Source organism: Strix uralensis, chromosome 1 (genome assembly GCF_047716275.1).
Source record: "Strix uralensis isolate ZFMK-TIS-50842 chromosome 1, bStrUra1, whole genome shotgun sequence".
NCBI classification, from domain to species: Eukaryota; Metazoa; Chordata; class Aves; order Strigiformes; family Strigidae; genus Strix; species Strix uralensis.
The window spans coordinates 136,803,937-136,827,595 of record NC_133972.1 but is presented as its reverse complement, the minus strand read 5'-3'; the positions used below and the strand labels follow the sequence as shown (position 1 = coordinate 136,827,595).

At 37.0% G+C, this 23,659-nt stretch overlaps 1 protein-coding gene across 7 annotated transcripts in view; it reads right to left on the bottom strand.

The window, feature by feature from the left end:
* Positions 1-1,663: 1,663 nt before the first annotated feature.
* SGK3 (serum/glucocorticoid regulated kinase family member 3) overlaps positions 1,664-23,659 on the bottom strand; it is a 64,584-nt gene continuing 42,588 nt past the window's right edge. For 6 of the 7 annotated variants that reach the window (XM_074882412.1, XM_074882377.1, XM_074882387.1 and 3 more), the window contains 13 exons: positions 21,248-21,323; positions 15,512-15,599; positions 13,515-13,564; positions 12,132-12,189; positions 11,244-11,327; positions 11,015-11,146; positions 8,897-9,009; positions 8,642-8,678; positions 8,442-8,528; positions 6,259-6,354; positions 5,258-5,413; positions 4,085-4,174; positions 1,664-3,065 (listed from right to left, as the gene is read on the bottom strand). In XM_074882412.1, the coding sequence (XP_074738513.1) occupies positions 2,895-3,065; positions 4,085-4,174; positions 5,258-5,413; positions 6,259-6,354; positions 8,442-8,528; positions 8,642-8,678; positions 8,897-9,009; positions 11,015-11,146; positions 11,244-11,327; positions 12,132-12,189; positions 13,515-13,564; positions 15,512-15,599; positions 21,248-21,323 (1,238 nt within the window). In that variant the 3' untranslated portion in view covers positions 1,664-2,894. The remainder of the gene's footprint in view (positions 3,066-4,084; positions 4,175-5,257; positions 5,414-6,258; positions 6,355-8,441; positions 8,529-8,641; positions 8,679-8,896; positions 9,010-11,014; positions 11,147-11,243; positions 11,328-12,131; positions 12,190-13,514; positions 13,565-15,511; positions 15,600-21,247; positions 21,324-23,659) is intronic. The other variant, XM_074882428.1, reaches the window with a different exon arrangement.

Here is a 23,659-nt window from a genome sequence, read left to right as displayed (position 1 = left end):
GACAGCACCTCTAAACTCTTCTTTTTCTGTTGCATTTCAGCTCATGCTTTTACAACTGCTGTACATTTCAGTCAGTCACCCATCTTCTTGTCTCTCTTCTCTCCTCCCTGGCCTAAAGTCCAAAGAGCACCAAGGCAGCACCATTCCTTTGCTTCCACAGCACCAGGAGAGAAGACCTACTCCTCAGGGGGTTCAGATACAATCCCCTTTCACTACAGGCAGGCAACCCCCCTCCTGTATTAGTCACAAAAAGACCAATCTTACCTCCCTTTATAACATATCTGCCAAAACAGGAAGGGAGTACCACAGGTGGTTCCTGTGTAGGTTGACAGTCTCCTATCTAGGCTTTCCCTCAACCAGTGCTTCAGATTCCACTTTTCAGCTCAGCATTGGGTCTGTCACACTCTGAACCTGGTCATCTTTGAAAACCATCATCATGAAATGCAGAGAGATACTAAACAAAAGCCCTAGACACAAAAGTAGTGTGAGGCTTTATTGCCAAATGTTGTACACAGTCTGTTATTAAAGGAGTCCTGATCTGACCAAGGCATTTCATGACACGAACTTAGAGTAGAAACAAAGCAAACTTAAGTATTACAAGTGGCATGTTTAATACATTCACGCCGCCAGAAAGGCGGAGTCTGCTGAAGTAAAAATCTTAAGAAGCAATTAAGCTGCTCTCCCAGAAACAACTTCAACTACCACTGCCTTTTTTTATTATTATTAAATTTAAAAAGGACAGAAACCCCAAATTTGGGACCAAAAAGAAAAGAAAAAGCCAAACCCCCATACCCAGTCAGGCAGACAGGTAGAGACATTGTGAAAATGACAAAAGAAAAACTAAAAGAGGTGCCAATTCCCACAGCAGTAACTTCTGAAGTATCCCCTCTCCTTCCCATCTCTACAGTACTGTACTTCCCTGCCATAAAGAGAAGGTAGTTACAATAGCCCACAATAATTTCAGGAGTATACAGAGTAAAAATTCAGTACAAGAAGATACTTCCTTTCGTACAATCAATTTCTGCTTTCCAGTCCATCAGAGAGACCTATGGTTTTTTTTTAAAAAAAAAAGGTAAGGCTGTTGCTTCCAAATGGTAACAATTGCAAGAACAGGATTCATGTAGTTGTTGGTTGTCCTGAACAGCTGCACAGTTATTTCCAAACCTCTCAAAATTTCACAGAGCAGCACTATGGAAAATGAGTGCCAAGCCACCACTCTGCTCCCACAGATTGATAGAGTTCCTTCCTTCCTTCTATGTCAATGTCAATTCTTACTCCTTTTATCCAACCACTCCTTCCAACACCTCACGCAGCAACTGCTCAGCATCACTCAAGCACTATGAAGGATCTAGTGCTATAGGAGATACTTATGGAGATAAGCAAGGAATCCTGTTTTAGTTTCCACTTGCCTAATGTTTCACTGCTGACACAACATTAATTTCAAAAGAATTATGATTTGATACACTCTCTTCCCCAATGTTCTCAATTTTTAACTGATCTTGATGCAATATAGGTATCATTTCTCTTAGTTCTTATTTTGCCTTGCTCTTATGAGATGATTTAGATATTGAAATTTATCTAACATTTAACTCTGGCTACTCATCAGTGTCTTATCAGACAAGGCATTTAACTGAATGTATTTATGAACAAAAAACACAGAACATTTTTGAAGTAACAGACAAAAATAAGTTGTTATTTACAAGTAATATATATAACTACTACCGTGATAGGCCTTTATACACTGTAACTGCAGTCAATTTTTGCATTAAAATATTTCCTTAAACAGAAACTGTTCAGAATTATCAGTCTGTCCATACACATGTATGTTATGAGAAATACAATAGCTTTTCACATTTTTAAAATTATCAGCATAATTTACATTTCTTTTTTCCCCCTAATATCAAGTGAAGATTTAAAAATGGTGCAATCTGGAACACAAAGACAAGTAGCTATAAATGTTGAAATACAATCAATTTGGAACATTAGTGTTTCAAACTATAAATCCATGAGAAAAAATCCCAAGTATTTGGCATGATCCCCTCACCATCCACCCCCAAAAGGTCAAAGCAAGATAGTCTTTTAAAGTAACAGTGATTATTGCATGTTATATCTTTGGAAAAGCAGAATTTTAACCAAAAATATTTTTAATGTAGTTGAAATACAGACGCATTTATCTCAGGGAGGAAAGAAAAGCAGAACACATGATCAGTAATGTTATCAGATCAATACAGTTAATTTGTTCCATCCTTGCTTTGAGTAATCCCCCATACCTCAGATAATCCAGTTGAGTGAATGGGTACTTCAAGCAAATGCAAGAACAATCCAGTTTTACGTGACCAACTTGTCATTCTGTAGAAGTCCTTTCAGAATCTTGCTCTTAACTTATATTAACCCCTCATTTAAGTGCTGACAGGTAAATTAACATATATTTCAAACTGATACAACAAGGAAAACATTTACCTTTTTTAAACCAGGATATACAAAAGACAATTTGCATAGTTACAATTTAAGCACAAAGTCACTGTAAATAGGTACAAAAGCATTTATAAATTTACTAAATTTGCTGCTGTTTGTGCCAGCCAAATCTTACATAGGTATGAATGTAAACTTGAAGGGATTGAGGAGAACAGTCAGTGTTTTTGCTTAAAAAATATGTAGAGAACGCTTTTTAAAGGTTTTAAAAAATATTTTCTGCAGCAGGAACAAACAGTTCAAACCCCAAAGAAAGCCATCCAAAATGCCCATATTCCTCCTATACAGCAGAGAAAGTTTGTTCATAGGTTTCAAACCTACATACAAAATGAGGCACTAGTTATGTTATTTTGGAATGTGTCCATAACCCTAATATTTCAGTTCACCCCAAGACTTCCAAAACACCGTTGGCTTCTAACTTCCTAGGAAAACATATCTTCAGAAGGCGGTGCGTAAGAAAATCCAACAAATGCATCATCTGCCTCTAGGACACTGGCGTTAACAATGCTGTAATCGGAAGAAACGCAAACTGAGTATGGGACCATTTCTTCTGTAAACACTGCATCAAAATTCCCAATGTCATCTGGTCCAACCTAGAAAACAAAGATCTGTCAGTTGTCATACTAATACTTGTGCTTGTCATTCAGATTGCAAATTTAGCTCTTGAGGCTATCTGCTTTATGTTATTCTTTTGTATTTAAGTACAGGAAATTTAACACCTCAGCATCCCTGAACACACCTATTAAAAGCCTGCTTGTTTCTTTTAGGCTGGAGTTCAGGCCAAAGCCCACACACCTTTATGGTCTGATAAACCTAAGAAGTATGAAGAAATGTCTCTTTCTTAAATGACTGTTAGGGAGATGCAAAAAGTAACTCCCCCCAGATAAAAACCACAAAAACACACCCCAAAAAACAAAACCCACCAAAAAAAACCCCAAACAAAACCCAGACACCCTGAACCAGACCAAATTCTCTTTCTCCCTTTTCCATCAATAATACTTTAAGTGTTAAATTCTAGCAACAGTACTGCTGTTATGATAGATCAGCTTCCCAGTAACACACCTAGGAACTAAAGCATAGAAATATTTACTCACTGAGAAGAGAGACAAGACCGCTAAGGCTTCTTCACCAAACAGACACAGACTTGACAGAAAGTGATGCTCTGATGTGACTTTAAGGAGGACTTCCTCCCTACTGTCCCATCCGTGTCGTGCCCTGTCCCCCCTCCACCTCCCCCAAGTTTTTGGACAAGCAGTCACAGGTTGACAGAGTTTAAACTGATGGGAGGATAAAGAAAAACTGCAACTAAGGCTTAATAACTACAAAAAAAGCAGGAAAGTAGTCTTTTGGAAAGTCTTCAAATAAAGAGGCTATCTGTATTTTCTTCTTCGTTCTTCAGACCCCACAAAAATTGACAGGAATAAGCAGAGGAAACAGGGATATGTCAAACTGAGTTTTAGGTAAAAAAAGACAGTATCCTTGCTCAAAAGGCCAGTCAGCACTGGGGGGTTCCCATTCTTCACCATGCCGAAACAAACATTCCTTGCAAACAGATGAGCCTTCAAAGGCAGAAATTTGACAAGTATGACCTAAAACAGTACCAGGCACCTACCACATTAGGATTAAATGGTGGTGGAATCTTCTTCTGAAGAAGATCAGTCCAGCTGAGAGATTCAAAGAACGGGTGCTTTTGAATTTCAAGCTGCAGTAAGGAATAAAGATTTTAGATATTTCAGAAATCCACCCTGTGCATCACAGTAAATACTACTTCAGACTACATGCACATAAAAAAGTCCTTCATCTGTTTATTTATTCACGGTTTACTTTGCAATAAAAGCTGTAGTTGGTAAAAACAGCAATTAAAATTTGTTAGCCTGCCTCTACACACTGGTTTTCTTTTAAGATTGTATTTTCTGCTTTTAAGTCTTAAAATCAACCACCTTGAAGCCCACCACAGAGCAAGAATGTTCTCGGCTCCTGCCTTAAAGTTTTGTTAGTTTTTGTAAAGCAGATCCTTGTCTGAGATGTGGCTTCTTCAACAACTCTGTAACATGCTTACTAGTTACGAAGCAGCACACAGCTATGCTAATCCTTTCATCTTGCTCCACACTCTGAGAAACTATGATGTCATAGTCTAACTGCTCTGTCACAAGGTCAGACTACCTAATGCTAAGGCTACAAACAGAAGACTACAAAGGTCTCACAGTTAACCGGATGGAAGAAGTCATTCTAGATCATTTCTCATTGCACAGTTCTGAGGACATCTATACTTTCTCACATCACCTTCTTGCAAACAAAGTTTGTGGTGTTACACTGGGAAAACATTTGCCATGATTTTAAGGCTTAAATAAAAAGAGCTGCTGTTTGCATGGTAACAGTGTTCCTCTTTATCTGAAGACTTTTTTTCATGTAGTTAGTTAAGCTGACATTACCAGAAAATAGCCTTTTCTTTTGATTACTTCCCAGTTTCACTACTAACAGTGAAACCTACCTTAGTACACCTTAGTGACTACTACAACAGGAACTGTGTTTCCTTTGCTGGCAGGTACAGCAGCAACCAAGCTCAAAATATTTATACCCCACGACAATCATCTCTCTCCTATAGCCATCAACTTTCAGGGATTGACCACACTGGTGTCTTTAACAAAGAAATAAAGAGGAGGAAAACAGACACAGACATAACAGAGCAATCTCTATCTCCAACTATTAAACCTGTGCTGCGCACATGAATTTGGTGATGTCCCTTTAAATGAAGTAGGGCGTGATAAATTAGGACATTACATACAAAATCTTCCCTTGCTCCAAGTCTGCTTTGCCGATCTTTCTCCAAAAGTTCTTCCAGAATAGACCAGGCTGTAAGACTGATTCCTGGGCGCAAAACTAGGGGCTTATGAAGAATGTTCTCGTACATCTCAGCAACATCACGGCAGTAAAAAGGAGGCTAAAACCCAAGAAGTTATACATGAATTTGAAGCCACATACAACATTTTGTTTCATGTGTATGATCAGTAAATGATTCTATAATACAAACTGCTAGCAGTGAAGAAGAAATCTACCTCTTATGCACTAACTTCTAAATCAGTCATCAGCACTGCCAGATCTTTACACTTGATAGCTTCCCCACCTGCTTCCTCTTCTCCTAACATGTTCACACACCCATAAGTAGCCACAGATGCCATCCAGCTTCAAAGCTCCCACTGAACTTGCCTGAAAAGAACATGAGTGGAAAAACATATCTATCTCCCTATTTAAGGTCCTATGGGAGGAGATAAAACTCATGAAAACTAACAACAAATTGTTACTGGAGTAATTACACAGGACTAGAAGAAACATAATAAGATTTTTTGTTCTAATGCTTCATCAAGAATTGGAAAAGCTAGGAGAAAAGCTGGGAGACCTAAGTAAAAAAAAAAAGAAGTATTTTAATTTTATTTATGCCAGTATTTGGTAAAATTTTACTGTTTTTTTTTTTTTTAACTGGGTGTTATCATTGTTGATTCAGTTTACTTCCATATTCCCTCAAAGGGATGACTACTTGTCTTCATCAGAGCTGATGTCCAGCAGTTCACTGGAAAGCAAAATTTTAGACATCAAGAGGCAACACAAAATCCAAAACAGAAAAACAGGTGCTATGTTACGTATAAGACAAACTGTTCATCCATTTAAGTGGAGTATTTCAATATTTTGAAAAAGTTATCATCTTTAACAACACTCCAGGGTTATTTCACATAAAGAGGGGGAGAGAGGAGGGAAGCAACCCCTACCCCCCACGTATTAAGTACATACCAGCCCATAAAGCATTTCATAAAGAACTGCACCAAGGCACCACCAGTCTACTGTGTTGTCATAGGGCTGCTTTTTAATGACTTCTGGTGCAAGATACTAAAATAAAAAAATAAATAAAAAATTATTTTAGAGTATTAGGCTAGCAAGAATAAAACCTAGGTTTTACTCACATCACAGTAAACACCTTCAGGAAAAGTTGCTTCATAGCAATTTTAAAACTGCTAAGTATTTATCTTGTCCTTCAACAAACCTGGCAGATATTTCTGCACCATCTGGTCATTTACCAAATAGGACACCTGTTTTCCCAACTGAAACAATACCTCCCACACAGTAGTGTTTTGCCAAACTACTTTGCCACTGCTATTATGAAGCTTGTTTTTACATTTCAGATAGGTTGCTGTACTGTTGCAGAGGCAAGCCGGCTACTAGCCATGTGTATTCTGCCATCCTAAGCCTATATGCTCTCCATCCAGTGCATAAAAATGAAGTAAGAAGATATTAATTCTGCCTCAAATCTACTGTTATGGAGAAACTGCAGGACCTATACTAAGTTTCACTGTAAATCTCGATGAGGGCATGAGTTGTGAGTTGCTAAATTAGAGATTCTTGTCAAGTAGGTATCACTTGATTTTGTGATAAACACCCCATACCATCAAATGCTGAATGACAGTGCTAACTGGTTTCCATCTGCCTTGCAAGAAATCTACTCAGCATCTCAGAGCTTATTAACACTGCAGCACAAGGACAGCCACTTCATGAGACCATTCTTTGTGACTATGTAATATAAAATCACTGTGGCTGGATCATCATCATCTCAGTCCTCATCTACTGCACACAGTTTCTAACCTCTCAAAACAAGAGGATGCTCACTTCTATCATTCTTGTACCCAAATTCTGAAATTTAATTTACAATCAGACGATAGTCAGACAAGGCACAGACTGAAACTCAGTTTAATTTGATCAGTATTTCTCAAATTTCCTGTGTCAGTGCCCTGTTAACTCATTTGACTATAGACGACCCTGTAAAAGCATGAAAAGCAGCATGAAAAGCATGAAGTGTTTTGAACTCAACTACTGAAGCTTTTTCTAATCTTTCACAACATCCTATGAGCTTTTTCAGTGTTGGAACTCACTGAGTGTCATTCAACTCACGTGTTTAAAAACACTGAGAAGTTCATTACACTTTTAGCAGGATTATGAAAGATCTGAATCTACATCTTGGACTAGAAAGGCTAATGCACAACTGCTTTGTTTAGTATTGATACTTTTAAGAACTCATATGAAGCAACAGCGTTAGCATCCTCTTATGTTGCAATTCATGCAAGTCCAAGGTAAGTGTGAAGACTAAGCCTCTGAACATGAGAAAAAACCCCACAGATTTTCTCAAACAGATGTAGTCACCAGTGTTCTATATATTGTCCTTTGAACTTTCCAAAATATTCAACAAATATTGTTTCAGCTCACATTTACCCCTCAGCTTTATGGACTCCTACTCTGATCATAACTAGGATAAGTTGTCACATGTTGCCACCTGCCTTTTTTTCCTTTGTTTTGAGTTCAAATGTTTCAGCTAAATGCTCCTCACTCATCCTTCATTGCCTTCAAAGGCCTTTTCTGTAATCTAAAGTATGTTTATCAAAATTATCAAAGCCACTAATCCTGGTATTTTAGTGAGTCCCTCATATGTGTTCAAGACTTCCAGATTCTAAGTTTTCTCAGTAAAAAAGACAGCAGAGTTCAATAAACTTGGTCAGCAAGTTCAAAGTTTCACGCATATGCAAAATTTGCTCAAGACTCAGATATTAAGTACCTATAAACTTACTAAAAATCAGTGGCAGGATTTGTATTGGCAAATCTGCTGCAGCTGTTACACAAGCAAACTGTCCTGTGTCTAGCCAGTGGTTAGGAGATATGGAAGGAAGCAATGTTTGAAAAGGCTTAGAAAAAGGAAGACATGAGTTATGGGGATATGGGTTGTAAGCAGGAGACACTGCGTAGTAGTAAAAAGGACAAAGATCTGCAGGAAGCTTGTCTTTGGTTTGGTTTCATGGAAGAGCTTGTTAAAAGAATGCAAATCTCCAACAGTACAAAACAGAATATTTGATCTTCCAGTTACACAAGTATTAGTAATAGTCAACAGGCATTGATTACTAGCCAAAAAGCCACAAAAGTTGTCAACATACTTCTGGTGTCCCACAAAAAGTTGCAGTGGTATCAGAACTTGCAATCCCTTCTTTACAAAGTCCAAAGTCTGTCAACACAACATGACCCTGTTTAAGAAAGAATGGCATTTTAAAAACAGAACATGCTCAACATGTGGATAAACCCAAGTGTCAATTTTGTGAGAGAACATAGAAAACCAAAAATTATGTTGCATACTTACTAATGAATCTAGGAGAATGTTTTCTGGTTTTAAATCCCTATTTAAAAAAATAAAAAATCATATTAATTCAAAACAGCAGTCACTGGCGCAAGAGCTTCAGAGGCAAGGACTTTTATTCTTCAGCTGAAAGTTTCAAATTTTGTTGAAGTGGTTATGTCCGAGTTTCCCGTAAGATGATTTCATGTAGTGGTTTTTATTCAGTAACTTCTCCTATTTTGAACTTCTGCAGGACAAGGATACATTTCAGAAACTTACCTGTACACTATATTTATGGAGTGTAAGTAGCCCAGTGCACTGGCTATTTCAGCAGCATAAAATCTGGCTCTGTGCTCAGGAAAGGAACGTTCTCTTTGTAAGTGAAAGAACAGCTGTAAATATGCAAATAGTAAATAAGAACATTATACACAAAAAATCAGGTTAATAACATGTAATTTTAACAGTGAAAAGTGATTTTATTTAGCTGTCCACTTTTTTTTTAAAATGTGAAATAAAATTGTTTTGTGATTGACTTTGTCATTGATTTACTCTCTTCCCTTCTTTTTTGTAGCTCACAAATGGATAGGTAACTCAAACGTAAGGACATTCCCCTAAATCCAAGACTAGTCAAAAGCAGGTAAACCACTAAGCTGTGAACAGAAGTTGGCAAGATTAAATCACACAAAATAGCCTCCTAACAGAATGTAACCTGGTGTCAAATAAGTAATCTTCCATTTCTGTTTATGCTCGTATTCAAAGTCTTGTACATAAGTATTTACAGAATTGTGTTCTGAGATCACCTAGATGTAGATCACTTTCAAAGATGGATATTCCAAGCTGATCCACAAATTCTCTCAACTACAGAGAGCTGTCTGCCTTCAAATAGTTTGAGTGGATACAGAAGTCTAGCTAAAGATTAAGTCATAAACACACAGATTAAACTATACTACCCATTCAACTTCTGAAGATTTTAAGAAAGCATAAATTTTCTGCTTTCCGCCTACAAAGTTTGGGAAAAAATAAAAAGACATCAGAGCTTTCTAAGTACTTCATTCAAATCTGAAAGCTGTTTTGAACTGTATTTTTGTTTGCCTGAAAGAATGCCAAACTAAGTTGTGGCCAGGAATTCAGACTAGAGCAAACCAGGAGTTTGCTAATAAGAGTCTAAATCAGATGACAGTACATTAGACAAGAGAAAGGCCTGTCTTGCCCCAACTCTGACACCTAAAGGGGTCAGAACACCAGCTCTAGGAGCACCATAAATACTGACAGTAGGCCACATGAATATGAACTAATGTATACCCTAGTGCAAATCTCATCCAGCTGCAGCGACATAATGGGAAACCTTGAGGTATGCCAAAACAATTTAAATTCTACCCCTTCTCCTGTGCTCTTTCAGCTACCAGAGTTTTATCACCTACAACAGTATCCTGTCTCATCCTTCTTCCCTGTTCTGCTCAATCTTCTTTTGATAAGACCTTCTTAAATGTGTACATTTTACACCAATGAATTACCAAACTGAAACACAGCAAGTGACAAGACATACAGCTCTTCTTTAAAGCATATATGTTGGATAGTTCCATTCAGACAGTAATTTTTCACTACACTGTTTTCTTCAATCACAACTAATTTCCTAGATAAGTCCAGGTATTATTAGTCTACAAGACCCTTGATTTTACACAAAACCTGCTGAAGGAACGGAAGCAACATTTTATAACCTTCTCATGTGTACTGGCTATTCAACCAGTTTATACATGAGTTTCTTGAGCACTCCTGGAAGTACTGGGTACTTTGAAAAGCAAAGGTCCCTAGCTAAGACAAACTGCTCCAGAACATCTTATTTAGACATATACAGACTTTCTCCATCTCTTTCATGAGTTTTCCCCTAAGTTATTTAATGGCTTTTCAGATTCAGTAGCACTGCTTCAAGGAAAAGAACCTGAGGATAAGGCTATTTGGCAATAAGTAATTAGACCATGCAAGGCTACAGAATAATCCCAAGGTCCCCAATAGTATTAATGTAGTAAATTCAGTTGCCAGTTTCTTTCCTTCCACTTTTGAAATACTAGCATCTCAGCTAATGCAGATGCAAGAGGAAAAGATAGTTTTACGTGGTGAAAAATGTCAACATAAGATTAATTTGTAATAAAGGTAAATTTATCCAACTGTAAAATACCGTGTTTCTGACAACTGCGAATAACTTTGGGATTAAAGTTGTTACTAAGAAGAGGAACAGGGTCCATATAGCTACAGAAGTCTGTAGTAACAGCAGATAATAACAGCATTTTCAAAATTGGGAGAATGCTGATCACAGCCCATTGTAAAGAATCATTTTGTTCCTCCCACCTAGATTTAGCAAAACAGAGAGACTCAAATCCAAACACAACAACCACATACCTCTCCTCCATTAACAAAATCCAGGACAAAGTAAAGCTTCTCTGTTGTTTGGAATGAGTAATGTAATCCAACCAAAAATGGATGTTTCACATTTTTCAAAAGCACATTGCGTTCAGCCATAATATGTTTTTGCTGCAAGGAAGTAAGAGATCAATATGTAAACAGGAATGATTTTGTAATTAAGGGAAAAAGGGCAGGAGGTAGGTGGAGAAAGAATATTTCTCTTCACCTCTTTCCTATTAAGAACAATTTTTTTCTGCAGCACTTTGACAGCATAGTATTTCCCATCCAGTTTTCGTTTTGCAAGAAGAACCTGTGAAATTCAAAACAAATGAAGAAATGTCATTAGTTGTAGTTGATGTTCTGTTGGGAACAATTTCATAATTTCAACATAACTGGGAAGATTCATGCTATTTTTTCCACAATACAGTTTCTTTGCTTCTAATATAGTCAACAGCAATACAATCACCAATAGAGTGAGCTTACAGATCAGTAAATATCTGTCACAACAGTGGTATCACGAAAGACTGAATTATATTATTTATTTTCCATGACCTGATGAATCACTATCAAGATCAGTTTCAGCTGTTTTTGTAAGTTTTAAAGTTAATTTAATGAAAAACAATTTGAAAAATAATCTGAAAACAAAGACTTCAGGAGAGACTCTCTGTTGCATCTTTGTAGAGTATCAATATTTAAGTCACTTTTCAATGGGCTGTTGCTCACACTGCTCCATAGCATTAGGGGTTTGACGAAACAGTCCATGCCAACAAAGGGAAATGCATGATTTGTACTCCAGCTGCTGCATAAGCACAGGGGTACCTCCCTTCCTCTCTGGGGGAAAGAGAGGATCCCTATTGCTCTTAATGAGAAAGGGAAAAGCTCCCTTTTGTTACTCCCAACACGTGACTGAGGCAGCCAACAACTGCTACACCAGGGGGAAAATGGCAGGGCCATGAAGCAGCAGCACAGGGATCCAGTACAACAGTTCCTAAGCCACCCCAGACCAATACCACTTCCAAAACCTTTGGGCAAGTCTCTAGCCAACAGTCACTATGCACAAGGCACCAGCTAGCATCCCTGCACCAGGATAAGACACAGTAGTAAGAAAGCTCACCTTGCCAAAGCTGCCTTTCCCAATAACTTTCAGGAAATCAAAGTCTGTTGGTTTAGCACTGAAAGATATTTAGGAAGGAGACAAGTCATCCGGGTAGAAATTACAAGCTTTATAGCTGTACAGCAGTCTAGTGTAGCACTGCAGTTATAATGCAAGAAGAACAGTCTGTTAGCACCCTCCTTTATTCTTCATTCCACCCCACACCTAGACTTCCACAGACCTTCCCTCAGAGACAACTCCTCTTCATTTTGCAATTCCATTTTTCTCCAGGTAAAGCATTCAAGTTGCATCCTTTGAGTTTATTTTGTAAGTTTAAAGTTAAGATCTAAAGGAGGAGCAAGACTGTTCTTTTATTCTCCATAGTTTCTTATAATTTTTAGGTCTCCATTTCTCCATGACTTTTCCTGGAGCTTAGTTCTCATTTCCAGGGGGCCAAATGATTCTCAAGCTTACATGAGGGAAGGAAGGAAGGACCAAGTTTGTTATCTATCCTCTCTTTGCTTATCCCATCCTTCCCTCCATTCATTCCTCCCTCATTTTAAATTACAGCAAGAGGAGGTAGGCCCCAACGACTTCCTCTTCTGCATGCATACATATGAATTCACTCACAAGTTCTTCCACTTCCCACATCACCATTCCTTTCAGTTTTCCCATGATTCCCTTAACTTTTTCCTAAATACAATTCAGAGATATTTTTGTCAACAATTATCTGTGTTTTCAAATTTCAAAACAAGTTACATCACCGTACACCTCTCCATTTATTGTTCCTGAAGGGAAGTACTCTTTAAATTAATTTCTTACTGCAATCTATTAAGCATTTCCTCCCGTTAGCCCAGAACAAGTTTGTGAGGAAAGCAAAACCAAAATAGCAGTCATCTCCTACATGAGAAAAGCACAGATTCACACAGAACTGAGAACAGAAACTCTACAGAAGACACCAAACAGAGAAGCAAGTTATGACTGCAGTAGCTAGGTTTGTAGTATCAACAAGGCAAGCTGCTCCTTCGCCATGCATTAAAACAAACTTGTTTTCAGAATGTGTACACACATTCTTAACAGTTGTGGGACCACTCCCAAGACAGAGAGGTCATCTGTGCTATAGCATCCTTAAGTAAAAGGACAGCAAAGTAACAAAATCTGAAGGTGAAGAAGAAAAGAAGTTTAAAAATGGTTGTTTATTTAGCACAGGATTCAGTGTTTTGCTTCCTTTGGAGCACTGCAAATCAACAAATAAAGGCTTACATCCAAAGAACTTTTCATACTATTAACAATTACGCTTGGTCTAACTCTTCGGGTTTAAAAATTAATTTAAATAAAATTTAATTAAAATAAAAATTTTATATTAAATTGATTACATTTTAATTCAATTTAATTGAAACCTACTGAGGATTTCCAGATGGTCCCAAGTTGATATTCTGTGAGGTAGAGTTTAACTGTTGGGAGAGACAAAGAGGTTTATTTTTAATACCTTTTTAAAAAAAATCTCTCTTATATGTCAACCAATATTAATTTCAAATTACTCTACTAATTTGCTCAAACCATACTTTTACACTTGTTACATTAAATTTTTAAAGAGATCTAACATCCAAATTGGGAACTTTGTGAGCTGAAATATCTAACCAGCATCACCTTGTCACAGATTATTTCTACACACATCACATTCAAGGATGAAGGTAATAAAATAATTGTGTCCAGACACAGAGGACAAGATTAGCAATAAAAATTTAAGACCATTTCAACAAACAACTTGTTCCTCATCCAGAACTTACCCTTTCTGTATTTGCCTTAGGAATATATTTTCTACCTTTTATTATTTTAATTTTCCAAGATCTTACCAATAAAATAATTTTAAACCCACACGGTTTATGCAAGAGTAATTAATAAAAGACACAGTGCTTTAAAAAAAAAAAACCAAAACAGAAGTGAACATTCTCCCAGCCCCTACCAACCTTTTCTATCCTGACATTAAAGGTTAACTAACTCAATTCCAGGAATGACATGAATCTTACCAGTACACACCCAGACAGAATTTATAAATTACAATGAGAGGAGGAAGCCACTGTCATTTAGGTAATTTTCTTCATTTTGGTTTTCATTAAAAAAGCAGTATTTATACCCTCATTGTGGTTTTGGACTTCATCAGAGAAGGATAAACTGCATTCAAATACAAGTTACCTGGGGACAGACAGGCTAGCAGCATCACAAAACCAGTGCTCCTACAGAAGCAAAGAATGCCCTGACAGCAGTGCTGGATGCTACTACTCACTAATAAGAGCCAATCACACAGTAGTACTGGACAGTTTTGGAAAAGCTACTGTATACAAAGATTTGAAGGCTTGTTTTTCTTCCTTATTGTTCAGCTTCATCATTTACAGTAACTATGAGAAGGTGAATCTCCTATCAAAAGAATGGTCCAAGCCCCTATGTATTAGCTCTTTTCCTATTTTGAATTTGTTGTGGCTTGACACATCATTAATTTTCCACAGAAGGTTTAGATCACTCCGCATTACTTAAAATACCTTTCAAAGGAGGAGGAAACTGGTATTTTAAATTAGAATTTTGCTGTGTGCTCATAGTGCTGTCAAACACTTAAAAAAAAAGCAGACTGGCATGTTTGGAAGTGGAACTTTCAGAAAACACTAAATCTGCTGTGGATCACACACAGACCAAAATGAGAACTCTTACATCTTTAACAGGGGCTGAATAAGAAGAGAAGTAATAACATCACATCCATATGCCAAGAGGTAAACCACAGAGAAAATGAGCTTAAATATGGCGCTTCTGCCTTCCTAGAAATACCCCTTTTTTCAAACAGCACCTGTTTCTGGAGGCTGTAAACTAATTTTCAGAGAATCCATCTAGCCATATAGTGGCTTTTGTGACAAAAGAGGCTTCAGACCTCACACACTTTTATATGTGAAATGAAATCAAATCCATCCTGGCTCCCTAGTGACTTCTAGAAAGACTGCAATTTTCCCCCCCCCCGCATTATATTTCTCCCCCTCTAAAAAAAACAACACACAAGCAAACAAAAAAGACAAACATTCAATCTCCCCTAGTTCTTGTCAGATGTTCTTAGCAAGAATCTTTGAAGAGACTGCAAAAACTGTGACAGCTAAGCTTATGACTAAAGCTGTGTTTCTTTAACCCATATAGCAAGCAGGGAAACAGCAAGACAAAGCTAGCAATCACTTTTACCCCTCTACGCTGTTCACATCTCACAGAAAAATATCTTGCAGCTCATAGTGGAACAGATTTGTTCTAAAGAGCATGGAAGGGATTTATTGCGAAACCAAATAGTAATTTTCAGTAAATAATACACCTAAGGTTGCCCTCAAGTAGCTAAAGTTTAGAAGACTGTTCTACTTCTGTTTTATTACCTTCCGACTGCTCCTTTCATCTTCATCTTCCGATGGATCCGACTGGTGTTTTGGGTTATCCATCTGAAGAAATGCTCTGACATCTGGGCTAGAACCAGAGTTAACTTCATTAGCACACCGATAACCTGCACAATTTTCAGCCATAACCACAGGAAGCATAGGATTAAACAGCAGTGTACAGAGGAGTTGCTCATCATGAAGTTTTATATTTAAGTTCTGGTAATTAAGGACCGTGTACAAGAAGTGATTTTATAGCAACATAATTCAACTGCTGAATGCGTTACACATACATAAAATTCTCCACTTGCAAAAAACTGACATGTTAAAGTGTATATATATATGTGAAGACTTCATAAAGAAATGCTCTGCAGAACTGCATTAGAAGGTAACTATTAGAAGCAAGCATGAGTTCTAACTGGCTAGCAACCACCAGGAAATCAATTTACTTTCAAAAAAACGAAGAGTTTAAAGCCATTTTTAGTTTTCCAAAATTAATTAAATAGTCCAACACAATACAGAATGAAATATGTAGTCTGTATCCCAAAGAGAGATGCCTGTCCCAAGAGATACGTGGTAGTAATGTTCCTGTCCCCATTCACTTTAAAGTGGAAGATGGCAATTTCACATTCCAAATGCATTCTGGCTGGGCATTGACAAGGCAACGTTAAGAAATCCTTCCAGTCAGCTGCAGGACACAAATGCAGGAACCAGCAAGAGATACTACAGGCTTCCCACAGTACCTAAGGAGCAGCATTTTGCCTTCGGCGTCAGTTTCTAGCTTCTGTCTTGCTGAGGGCTTGGGGAAGAGGACTGGGAGAAAGGAGGGACAGTAAGAAAATTCCGAGAATCCACTCCCAGGAAGCAAGGCTTACCCAACAGTAAGTTCAAGAGAATGTAATGTCTTTCTTAACTGCAGCACAATGAGTGAGTAAAGAATAATGTAATACAAGTGATGAAAAATTAATTCCTAAACAAATGGGTATCATGTATAGCCTATATACTACTTGAAGAGATGACCTAATCTTTTAGGTTCCTTCAGTTCACTAAAAGGCAGCCTGCTCATCAAGGAAGAAATCTTACCTAAATTTCAGAGATAAAGTTCTTTGAGAAGGTCTCAGGGCAGCCACCAACAGGAAACTCTGCATAAGCAGTTCAGTGCAAGAAAAGAACTAACTTACTATGGAGCTGCTCTTTTATCTTATTCCCAGTATATATAAAATAGTGTAGTTTTATACAAGAAGCAGATACACTTACTTCACTATTTTCAATCTATTTCACCCTCCACGCTTCTGTAAAGCGAGGATCAGAAGAGATGAGCTGTTTCTGACATTTCCCCAGCTCCTGCATTTCATATTAGCATTACTGAACCTAACTCACGTCCTGTGCTATCTGAGGCTCCCAGACTCCATTGCTTACATTCTGTATTCCTAAACCCTGTTTGAAATCTGTTTCAGTTACCTTCAGCCTTTCAGGTTTAAGCAACAAGACTGCTCACACAATTTCCCACCATTTCAGTTTTTCTTCCCATCTTATATGAACTTCAAATTCTGATATATTTCCTGTCCCAGGAACACAAATATCACTGTGGTTTGAATATTGTAATAATATTGGCTCATGATGCAACAATTCACATTTCAGAATCTTTGGATATCATAAAATCAAGAATAAGAAGTTATGGTTAATGCTTTTCACCAGACAGAACAACAGAACCAGACCTTGATTACCTTTCAGCATTAATTATTCTGGACAACTAGCTGATTAAATAGAGCATGTTATAATACATCTCAAATAGTTACTATAGTAACTTTGTCCATGACTGAATTCACAGCATGAAAAAAAATAAGTAAAAGGCTGCTGTACAGTTGCTCCGCAATACATGGCAGCCAGAAATGTAACTGATCAATGTTACATTGTTCACATTTGTAATTTTAAAAATACTGCAAAGAAACAGTGATTAAAACATTTAATGTACCAATTTCTTAGGCAAGATTGCAGCATGTTATGCAAAATGCTATATAGGTTGGTAGGACTTCTATGCCGTATTAGCTCACATGTATTAACTCAATGTATTTTAAAATACACTGAAACTATTCCTAAAATAACTACACATATGAAATTGTGAAGGATCAAGAAAACAGTTTAAAAAGGGATGCTCAATATACATTGTACATATACTACTAGCAAAAGTTGGTTTTGTCTGGATTTTTATGATTGACTGGATAGATTTAGTTTATGGATTATCTCTGAAATCCACAAAGGGGTGTCAAGTTCCACCTAAATACCATTCCTTCTCTGATACTCATTCTGCATTAGCCTTCCTGCAGAAACATACGAAGCCACACAAAAATTTTGGACACACCCAGAAGTTTGAACGAGCCCAGAGAGTCACACAAATCTTGAAGCAAAATGGAAAAATTAATTGCTAGTGACAGAACCTTAACATTTAAGACACCTTATTTAAATAATGGTGCCTAGCTCCTCCTCCTTCTCCACACACTTTAAAAAAACAAAACACTTCCATCTTTCTTACAGAAAGCAAAGGGTCAAAAAGCCATAATGTGCTCTTTAAAAATGCTACTGTACAACTAATGTAATGCAAGGTTTGCTTTCCCCAAGATGGACTGCAAGATCTTACAATCCAGGGGTTTCACATTCATTTTTATTTTCATCAGATTTTGAAACCAGAAAAATCTAGTCACTCCGATTTTCTTCTAGGGAACAAATGCAGACCCCCACTTCTCACTTAAAGAACTGATAACTCATTTCCCCACAGAGGTTGCAGGGTATTGTCATCCTTGAGTTCTTCAAATGAGTTATTGCAAATGAGTTATGCAAATGTTCTCATTTTCATTAAGGAGCTACTTTGGACTATTTAAAAATAACTATGTTACATCTTTAATGCATCCTCTATTATACATTTGGATTCAAGCAGATTTTCTTTGGACATGTTCTGAGAGACAATTAAATGCATTAATTTTTTAGTGAAGACCTATATTTGAGGAGGTGAGCAGTCCGATTTTAATACTTCTTCGGTGACTTAGGGGGCCTCACAGTGCTCACAAATAACAAACTCCCAGCTCCTATTCAGGACATCAGTCAAAGGGGGATGCATTATCACATCTCCACCCCTTCTGACATGTTTTTTTTGCAGCACCTGCATTCTATCCGTGAGATCAAGTTCTCTATCAAATACAGTCAGCTGAGTAAATGCAGCTTGAAGCTAGTCCACTTAATTCCCAACTTTGCCTAAGCCAATGATCCATTTCACCCCATATTTCACCTGACAGTGATTGCAGGAAAATCCTTATCAACTGTTACAGGGTCTCTCTAATCACTCTAACATGCTTTAGGTTTTTATTGGGTTTATTATTGAGCAGAAAAATTTGGCTTTGATACAATATTCAACAAATATGTCAGACCCAAGAGCAAAGTCCACTGAAGGAGAAAAAAAAAGGAAAAAAAAAGAAAAAAGAAGAACACAGTGTTGTATGTTTCCAAGAATAATGTAAATATTACCATCTTGGACATAGTGAATCTGACATTTGTGCTTTTCAATTCAGATGTTCAGGTGCGTTTCCATCCAGAAATGAGGACATCATCATGAAACATCCTTAAGCTTTTAGTGAAACAGTTTTCCTAGGTAGGACTTAAAAATAGGACATCCCAAGACTGGTTTTAATGCTCAAAAGATATAGCGGAAGGTGGACTTCCTTCAAGTTCTGTGAGAATGCATAACCCTCTGAGTCTTCCTTGTACATGACCAACTTTACGTAAGTTATTTTACCTAGTATCAATTTTAATTAGCATATTAAAGCAAAACAGTCTAAGAAAGCAAGGATGTGGACTATTTGCAAAGACTCCATCACCACATATTCCTTGAGTAGTTTCTAGCAGTTTTTACAATAAAAACCAAACAACCAAGGTCATAAAGTTTTGGTATTTCTTCACTAATGACATTCAGTGGCACACAGAAAGGTGACAGATTATGTAATTATCAATATGATTTGTTGCAATGGAGCACTGCAAAAAGTACAAGCTCACTCCAGAAAAACAAAGTACCTTGCAGTTATTAAAAGAAAAACACCGTAGAAAAGACTTTAAACTGTGAATTAAAGGCTTCCTTTTTCTCCCACATAAATCACTGTTACTTTAAGGGTGGGGAGAATGAGAACAGTACAAGACAAACTTCAGTCTCTATTTTGTTTTCATTGTAGAACTTTGCCTAATAAGCTTTTTATTTAACACACTTTTAACAGCACCAAAACACTTTATAAGACCTATTTCTTGTTTAAGTTAGTTTTAATGTATCAGACATGCTAAGTGCCACGTTGAAGAACAGATTCAGCTACAGATGCCTTTTAGCGTCAAACAATTTTAAAAGCTCACAAAAATTTAAGAAGGCAAGTGAATTTGAGGTTTGGCTTTTTTTTAAGCACACGATTTTGCGATGTGCATTAAAAAAGTACCATTTTACCATTGGAGAACAAATACAGTATGTTTTGAGACAGAGTATTTGGTACTTGGACATACTGACAACTAAAGAGGGGAGGAGATTGTGCTAAACAAAACCAGTGTCCTTTCCTAATGTAACAAAACAGATTAGCTTTCAATAATTAGTTTTTTTAAAGTGCTTTCTATTCTTTCCCAGAGAAGAACACTACTACGACCGCAAACCTCACAGTATTTGTTCTAGTGGAAAATTACTGCACCGAAAAGACTTTGTTTCAAAATTTTTTCTACTTACCACAAGGAAGTATATATAAAATGCTCCTTTTTTACAAAAAAGAAAGGAAGTATGCATTTCAGGTTATTAGGACATTAAATAGTTCATTTGTTGGGAAAAAAGAAAAATAATCTGACTGCACACTGCAATCTACAGCAAAATTCAGGTAAGAGGTTTTTTTTTTCCTGTGGGAAATGATCAGTTTCACAAGTTGTACAGATAGGCTAATTAAACAAAGCCTATGTATTGCAGATATTTACTCAACACTAAACCCAAACATAGAGTTTTACCATTTTATGAGTTCAAGCAACATAGAAAGCTGCATGGATTTAATTTAAACTGATTAGGTATAGATTTAGACTGAAAGAACAATGCAGTTTACCCCTCAAATTAGTTCACACACCAAAGTGCTATTCTCCAGATGTAACTGGAGCTGACTCCAGCATATCACCATCTCTCATTTATCACTGTCCCACTGACGGAGGTTAACACACCCGCAGTTGTAATGGAAGAGTTTACGTGCAAGCTTATTCATTTGCTTTAGGCAGGTCAGCTTGGTTATCCCAGACCACCTACGCAAGCTGAGCAAGCTAACTGGTTAACATACTTAAAATAAGTTCTGGAGTACACACACGAGGCAGTGACTTACTCCCAGCAATGCACTAGCAAGAGACAGCAGAGTTCTCAAACAGTACAGCCACTGGCAAAACGAACACCTGCCCTACAGCAGAGTTTTACACTGGAATCTGCACCCCCTGAATTAAGATCAGTTAATTGTCTGCAGGTTTATTTGTAGATCAGTTTGCAGAAAACAAAAACATTTTCGTATTGTTCCTCAGTCTGTAGATTCTTCCTGAAGGAATGAATGGCCATATTAAAGTTTATTTATTACACTGAAGAGCACTGAATAGGTAAAACACATTTTCTGGTTAAAAGCACTTTATTTGCAATTTTGTATTTGACATCTCGTGTCTTTTAAATACTCCTTATAAAACAGAAATGAAGCTACTTACTGGTTGCATAGCTCTGGCTGTCTAACTAAATTTTGAATGAATTCATTCAGTCCTGCTCTTCTCTGTTTAATAAAATCTGAAATAAAAAAAGAGATAGATTTATTAGAATGATCAGTCAGCTTGTGAAAAAGACTTCAAATTTAGGTGGTTTTAGGACTTAAATAGCAGTTAAAAAGATTGGTTCATGACTGATTGAGAACAGGATTTGTTCTACGTATGAAAATCACAAACTTAAGACATTCAAGTGAGGTAAGAGAACAAATTTCAGTTACTCTGCAACACTACTTGAAAATGTAGAAAGCCAGATAGATTACAAAGTGCACTGAAGTGCTTCAAGAACAGTCTGTAACCACTGTGGGCTAACCTGTACAGCCTTTGTTGCACGGGTGAACCCTTCAGGACCTGATTCCACTCAGAAAAAAAAAAACAACCCACAGGCAAAAGTTGACATCAGACACGCAAATCAAGTTTTTACATGAACAGTCCAACCAAGCAGCATATTTCCATAACATACGTACAGCAGTGGGAAAGTTGCACAATTCATCCCACCAACAGGCACTCAGATGTAACCATTAAAGATAATAAAATGCTTTTCTTTCCATTTTGGACATCAGCTCTGATGTAAAAAAAAAAAAAATCCTCAGAATCTCCACCCTCATCCAAAGCTTAAGACATGTAACTTTTCTTTAGCAATATGGAAAGATACACAATGGATGTGAAATAGAAAGAGAGTTCTACCATGAAATAAAGTGTAAAACAGAATAATCTTGTCTTTCATTACTCATATCAATGACAATTTTTACGGAAAAAGAATATTTAACTTGTATATGAACTTTTAGAGTATTCCAATTACTCTGTCAGATATAGATTACTGACAACTATTAAAATTTTAAATTAAAATTAAATTTTAATTGAAAGCTGTACTTCAAATATTAAGAAAAATGTTCATATTGTTTCAAGGATATAATCTCTAAACCCTTGTTAGGGTATTTAATAATCCAAAATTACTGACATCAAGCAGGAAGGTAAATTTGTGTGAAGATGTTACAGGAGTCACCAACATCAGCAGTTTCAGTATGGTGGATGTCCAATGCCAACAGCCACTCTAAGCCTACAGAGATCTCCGTGTTGTTGAAGATAAAACACCTGCATCATGTCAGTTCAAATGTAGTCTGTAATTTTCCAGGTCTGTATTCTGACTGGTTTCTCTGATTTCCCTCTGCCCCATTTTTGAAGTTAAAACAAGATTAATTTTGAAATAATCTAAGTGACAATAAAAATGAAGCATTTAGATGACAACATATGTTATGACAGTATTTTTGGTAGATTTTGGGAAAAGGGATATATCAAGTTTCACTCTACTGCACTCCAATGCAATAGTACAATGCTGCATACCCAAGTATGGATTGACAGAAGTAAAATACCTTTTCAACATTTGTAAAATATGTGACTTATTTCAGAACCCAGCAGAAACATTACATCAAAGCTTCAATAAATCAGTGTTAAGATCAAGAATTATTTAAATGAGCAACATGGCTCCATCTCCACCCTGCCCCCCAGCAAGAAATGTCTTGAGAACTATTTAGTTTCTCATGCTTCAAGGATTTCAGCATAGTTCACAGAAATTTAAAACAAGTCTGAGGACTTTGTTTTACATATATAGTTCTAATAAAGTTTCAGGAGTTTTTTTTCCATTTAAACTCCAGTTTCCTAAATGTGACTCCAAGAAATCCACTTGTAGATTCGGCTGTACAGCAGACCAGACTGCATGACATTACTAGCTCTTCAGTCAGCTCTGAAAACCTCAAAGTCAGAGAAAAGGAAAGAAACCAAAACAAAATGAGAAATCCCTGTAGACACAGTAAAACTTTTGGCAATCATTCACATCTTCATCAGAAGAGGACATCAGAGCTTGGATACTTGCATTTGATTATTTTAATAAAAAATGAAAGGGAGTTTCACATCAGGATCCAAATGATTAATTGTAACTGCCAAAAATTAATTTGTTTCAAAGAACTCTAAAACACCCAAAACAACATATCCCAAGAGTTCAATACCTTTGGATTCATTTGTTCTTCAGCAAAGGAGAAAAATGAAATGCTTGAAACAGGTGCAGGAGGAGGTGAAACTACAAACACAGTCTGATCACATCTGCAAGTCACGGGAGGTTCCCAATGACCATCAGGAAAATCCTTAAGTAAAAACAGCCTGAATGAAGGGTATAAACACACAGAGCAAAGGCCTGGCCTTCCCACTTGTCTTTTTGTTTATTCACTGGTGGTACCACCTAGGTTAATTCAATGCACTTCACAAGTGATTTTTTGTTAGTATTTTGATGTGGACAGAGCAAGCTTAATTGCGACCTATCACTGCTAACTGGATCACATCATGTTCACATCAGACAGGCTTCTG